Below are 6,151 nucleotides of genomic sequence, written 5' to 3' on the forward strand. Positions count from 1 at the left end.
AAAAAAAAACACACCACAAAAAAACAACCGTGGAGGGCACGACCTGGTGACAACACAACACGGTGCCTTTAGCAATGGCATTTCCAACATCCCAGCAGGAACAGGAGGAATGCAGATGCTTTCGTAAGAAAATATTTTCTCCCCACCCAAGGGAGAACATTTGCAGTGAAAGATGCTATCTGCTCAGCTGCAAAAATGTGCTGGTGCCCTCCACGGAGACACACGGCGACATGAGCCAGACTGAAGATCAACCCCATCGTCTCAGAGCCAGGGCTGCCCCTCTGCGCCCGGGCTCCCTGCGGGGAGGACACCCCGCGCCCCGGCCACCTCCACTGGGACCTGCTATGGGACGTGCCCCCTTTTGGCCCACGTCTCCAGGTTTCATTTCCCAGGGTGAAAAGATGTTGCCCCACTGTCTTTTTTTCCCTACCCATCCCTAAAAACAGAGCTAGACGCTCAGATTTAGGAGCATGGCAAGGGGGGAGACTGGTGGAGGACAAGCCCACTGCCATCAGGTCCACGTGCGCTGTCCTGAGGTCACCACCTCCCCCCAAACCCCCTGTACATCTTCTGCTGGGGAGGAGATGAAGAATCACCTCTCCCACGGTGGCATTTGCATAGATCGCAGGAGATAGAAAGCGTTTGGCAGCACGCTGCTCACCCACGGATGCAGGCAGCACCGAGTTCAAGAGGTAGAAAACACTGCCCGACACATGGGCAAAGCAGGAAATTCTTGAAACCAAATCCATGGTTTGCTGCACGGCCTTGGGCAAGTTATTTTATCTTCCCATCGCTGTGGCCTCCTCTGAGCTGGTCATGAAGACCGTTTCCCACTCCTTGGAGGGGCTGTGGGGCACCCATGGGAGCATCGATGATGTGAACGATGCTCTGAAGAGCAGCCCTTTGCTCCTGCTCACGCCTCTGCCTTTGCTTTGCAGAACCTACGAGTCCGGAGCACGGGGGGAACAGAGTTTTTCACCCGCTCGGCCACCAAGTTCAAAGGGGCTTTGGCCCAGAAGTTCATGTTTGTGGACGGGGACCGGGCCATGTGTGGATCCTACAGGTAATCAGCGATGTTTCCTCTTACCCACCCCACGGAGGCATTGGTCAAAGGACCGACATGGACCCACGTGGTCCAAGTCCTGGTTCCCTGCCCAGCGTGGCCCCAGGACCCTGTCCCAAACTTGCTCCCCTCCTCCTAAACTGGAAGATGATTTTGCAAAGCCAGACTGAGATTTGGAGTGGGATCCAAGGGGTTCCCACCACCCCTCAGGTCTAGGACATCCCTCCCTTCTTGGAGGTGGTGGGACACACCGAATGCTTCTGCCAATGGATGTGATGAGCACAAGGAAGGACAAAAGCACCAAACCGCAGCCAGTCCTGGCTCTCGTGTTAACCTCAGCTTTTCTAATGAAATATTTCCTACCCAAAGTACTTTCCAATTTGTCCAAATGAAAACTTAGTCTGGTAGAAATAGATCAGTCTCGGTAAGCTTTTCAGCTCTAAAAGACAAGTTTCATAAACATGGAACTGAAACATTTCGTACTTTCTGGCCACAACAAAACCCACATCTATTTATGAGTTGCTTTTTTTAACTAACACAAACTGAGAAAGGAGAAGTGGCCAATACTAAAGTGAAAAACTAACTGGCCCACAGCAAATACCTTCTATTTTTACTTCAAGTTCCAGTGTGCTGAAGACTTCAACTTCATTCTAATTGGGGATAAGAGCTATTTCTTCAGTCTCGTTATTACTGATGTTTACAGTGAGATCATGTCCCTGCTAGCACCATCAATCCCCCGGGGAAAGCCAGGGTTGGGGAGAGGTGTGTTGTTTACCAGCGAGCGTTCAGAGAGTTTCCAATGTGTTTCTGTTCCAGCTTCACCTGGTCCGCGGCGAGGACAGACCGAAACGTCATCACGGTCCTCTCAGGCCAAGTGGTGGAGGCGTTCGACAAGCAATTCCAGGAGCTCTACCTCATGTCCAAGGGTGTCAGCCTCAAGTCCATCTCCATGGGTGAAGAGCCCGAACCCGAGCCCGTAACGCTGCCCTCCGTCGTGCCGGTGACCCCCGCCAACGCCGTGGTGAAGAAGCTGATAAACCCTAAATACGCCCTGGTGAAGGCCAAGAGCGCCGACCAAATCAGCAAGACTTCATCCGAGAACCAGGACAAAAACCAGAAGATGGACAACAAAGGCAAAGCCCTGCCCGAGGGCCAGGGGGGCGACAGGCACGGTGACGTGGCAGACCTCTCCCTCCTCATCCACCCCGGCCTCCTGAATCTGGAGAAAGCCAACATGTTTGACTACCTGCCTACCTGGGTTGAGCCTGACCCTGAGCCCGGGAGTGAAGTCTTGGGCTACATCAACATTATCGACCCCAAGATAAAGAACGTGAAGCTCTCGCAGATGAACCGCATCAAAGTCTGTGACGTCTCCCAGGCCAGCGCCCAGCACCGGCAGATGCTGAAGAACAGGGAGATGGAGATCAAGAAAAACTCAGACCAAGAGCCACCTCTGGTGCCCCCCTGCCAGAGACAGACCCCACAGACCCCCATGGAAGCTCCTGCAGCCCCTGCTACCAGCCCCATCGAAGGGTCCAGCTGGACAACGAAGCAAGCAGGAACGTTTGCTACTTCACCATTGGGCCACTGCTTGAAGCCACCAGAGGAGACACTGCAGGACATCAAGCCCCCAATTCCAAAGCCAAGGACCATCCCCGTCGGTGTCCTTGTGACCAAAGTCATTACACCCTGCGACAGCAGCACTGCCCCGGAGGGTGACACACAACCACCGCCGTCCAACCATGCAGGGGCAACGCAGGAGCCAGAGGAGAGCCCCAACAAAGCTTCAACGGACACCTGCCATCTCCAGCCAGACCAGCCGGCGGCAGGGCCACCGGACACAGGAGGACAAAGGGTCTCCCTGCGCCCACAACGGGCTGGGAGAAGAGGAGGAGGAGGAAGAGGAGTACATCACTCTCAGTGACCAGGAGAGCTACTCCAGCAGCTCTGCTGACCACAGCTACCGCCGCTCCAACGCCTCCTCCATCTCAGACGAGTACTTCGAGGTGAGGGATCGCTACGGGCCGCTCCGGCGAACCAACTCGGATGTCACCCACAACGGGGAGATCCTTCCCGTGCAGAGGAAGCTCAGTGACCCTCACATTAGCCGGGGCACCTTCCTCAGCCCCCTGGGGAGCCTCCCCTCCCTGAAGCACGTCCGCATGGAGGACGTGACGAAGAGGAGGAGCAACGCTGTGGAAATTAGGTGTGTGCTGCCCCGCACCATCCTGGATGGCAACAGCTCCTACCCCAGCAGTGCCGCGCAGGTAGGACTTTTTGCTATAACCTTCCCTACGTTTCTCCACCCTACAAAGGTTGCAAACCTGGAGGTGACCCAGCCAGCTCAGCCAAGGCGTGGTGTCATCCCTAGCTTCGGTGTCGCGTCCTAAACGCCGAGATCAGACTTCCCATACCAGGGAATAACACCCTACACGCGGCAGTGGTAGGAGTCACCCAAGAGGCGCTCTTGGTCGGGAAGGTGGTGGCCATGCCACAGCTCTTGGTGTCTGGGAGTGCCATGGGAACGACTGGCAAAGGGGAGATTTTTAGAAATTAAAGATTATTCCATGGCATCAAAAAAACCCCGCCCGCCCCCAGACACAACTGTACGGCTGTGCCTGGAACCGCTGGGCTCTATCCCACAGCCCATCAGCAGTGGCATCATGCCCAGCCAGGGACAGACTCTGCACGCAGGCGTGTCCTTCTCAGGCTTGTTTTCTAGCTCCTTACAAAGGTGATTAGCATCAAAGTAAAAGCACTCGGACACATAATTAGACAGAGCAAGACAGCGGAGAAACAGGGACGACAACCTCCGTGGGCGAGGGTTGCAGTCAGCAGCTTCGTGGCTGATCCACGAGTGACGCCAGACCTTGTCACCCCACAGGGTGCATGCCAGCTCCCCGCTGCAAGCCCACGGGGTGCACACCAGCATCGCCGCCACGGCAGGAGCATCACCCCATCCAGGCAGGGGGATCGCAGAGTCAACCCCCAATTTCCACCCCAGCGCTGCAGCCTCTTGCACCACTACCGAGCATTTTGGTTTCTCAAGGCTCCCCACCTCCCCACCCGCTCTTTTCGGGGCATTCAAACCCCCAGGGCTAAATCAGCAGCTGAAATCACCAAAGCCACCTGAGGTTACCCCAGCTGAACATCTAATCTGTATTTACAGGGAATTAAATTTTACTACCCCAGAGTCCACAGAGCACAGAGCAGGGTTTTAATCCTCGCACATCAAATATCCCCTCGCGCCCTGTGGAGCCGTGCAGGGCGAGGAGCACTGAGCCCTTTGATGCTCTGTGACCCAGGTCCTGGGTGACACCGCGCTCAGGGTGGCCAGGTACGTTGGTGTTCCTGCAATAACTTGTTCTGGCTCTTTGAGGAAAGGCAGATAATTAACAGGTCATCAGGGTTAAGAAAGCCAGCGCTCAGCTGATGGAAATGTGCAGAGAATAGTTTCTCCCATGTGTAAAAATAATAAACCAAAGCAATCTTTGATTAACTCTCTAGAAACCTTGAATCCGACAGTAAACACCATCAACCCCACCAAACAGTTTTGTTCTGGGTCCACATTTCTCATCTACTGGCCCGTAGCCCAAAAGGCAGGTGGAGGCTCACTCGGGGCAAACATCGTGTTCTCCGTCACGCTGAGAACACGGCACCTGAGTTATCCCTGGAGCATCGCCTTGCCTAAATAGATGCAACCCCACTCACACCCGGCTGCACGGTTAATAAATAGGGTACAGCAGCATTGGTTGATGCAGGATGGGCACAAGGAGAGTGCTGGGGGCACTCAGGTCCTCTCCTGTCCCTCTCTCTCTCCTGCGGAGCCCCCAGGTCTGTGCGGAGCAGGGGTTTCCAGCCAAGCCCCCCTCCCATTCATCGCTTAGTGACAGGCAAAATACCCATCCTGCCAGCTCCACGTCCGCACGGCGGGGTCCTTACCTGGGTACAGGACCCTGCTGATCATCCCTGGCATGATGATAACAAACAAGGGCAGCATCTTCAGGTAGCTGGCCAAGATGGAACCGGCCTTGGCGTGACTCAGGCTCTTAGCAGAGAGCGACCGCTGGACGATGACCTGTGGGAGAGCCGGGCAGGATGGCTGAGCAGCCATCATCTCCTGTTCCACATCAGCCTCCTCCTTGTCAGACTGCATCCCAAGTATCTCCAAACACCAGAGCCGCTGGGCATCGGGCCCAAACGCAGCTCCCAAACACCACGTAGATGCGTACCCGACCCACAGGCCAGGTTTCTCTCCAGACCAGCAGCGGGTTGATGTTATGCCATAGCACCACAAAATCCTAGTGCAACCACAGCAGTCCAGCCTCCTGCCAGTATCAACCATTCCCCACCACCATCCTTTCCCCTCCTGCCCCTTCTATTCAAGCTCCTTCCCAAAGAGTGACCGCAATGAAATGGACACCAAGTCCAGCCTGCTCCTACCACAACTCCCTCACCCACACTGCTCAAACCATTGCACCTCAAAGCTCTGGCCAAGCCATGTCCATCCACAAGACAGCCAGCCCTTGGGCTTTGAGGCAATCTCTCTTAAATAGGCAACATCTGCAGGAAACGTAGACTTTAAAAGAGCTCAGGCTCTCCCCAAAGGCTTCCAGAGAAGTGCTCAGCACCCAGCAGGATTTGGCCACTCCTGAACAAGCACTGGTTCATGCCACTGGTGGGCAGGAGGGACAGGGTGCCGGTTCCTGGAGTGGGATGCTCAAGGAAGCCGTGGTCTAACTTCTGCCCGAGAGTCAGAGCACGTCAGGAGCCACAGGACCCACCACCCAGCTCAGGCACCATGTGCACCACATCAGGCACCTGATGACCTCAAAGGGAGAGGAGCTAAATCACCCTTAGCCCTTCCCACCTGAAGACATTGCAGACCTTAGCACTGATTTTAAGCAATCTAGTTAAATCAATCTAACATTACCTAAGCTAAACTGCATTAACGCAGCCCTCCCGGACAAAGCAGGAGGTGTCCGCTCGAGGACCAGAGAGGCCATTGGGATATTGGGACTAAGTGACCGAACACCAAGACGATGCCAGCAGCACGGTGGAGATGCGGTGCTGGCGGCACGGCGGGGG

At 55.3% G+C, this 6,151-nt stretch overlaps 1 protein-coding gene across 1 annotated transcript in view; it reads left to right on the top strand.

Annotated features, from left to right (window-relative positions):
- The window catches only part of FAM83G (family with sequence similarity 83, member G), a 17,358-nt gene that overhangs the window by 9,976 nt on the left and 1,231 nt on the right, over positions 1-6,151 (top strand). Inside the window, 3 exon segments of the mRNA XM_009709597.1 lie at positions 939-1,063; positions 1,880-2,894; positions 2,896-3,330. Of these exon segments, the coding sequence (XP_009707899.1) occupies positions 939-1,063; positions 1,880-2,894; positions 2,896-3,330 (1,575 nt within the window).

Source organism: Cariama cristata, unplaced genomic scaffold (assembly GCF_000690535.1).
Source record: "Cariama cristata isolate BGI_N322 unplaced genomic scaffold, ASM69053v1 scaffold23521, whole genome shotgun sequence".
Taxonomy (NCBI): Eukaryota; Metazoa; Chordata; class Aves; order Cariamiformes; family Cariamidae; genus Cariama; species Cariama cristata.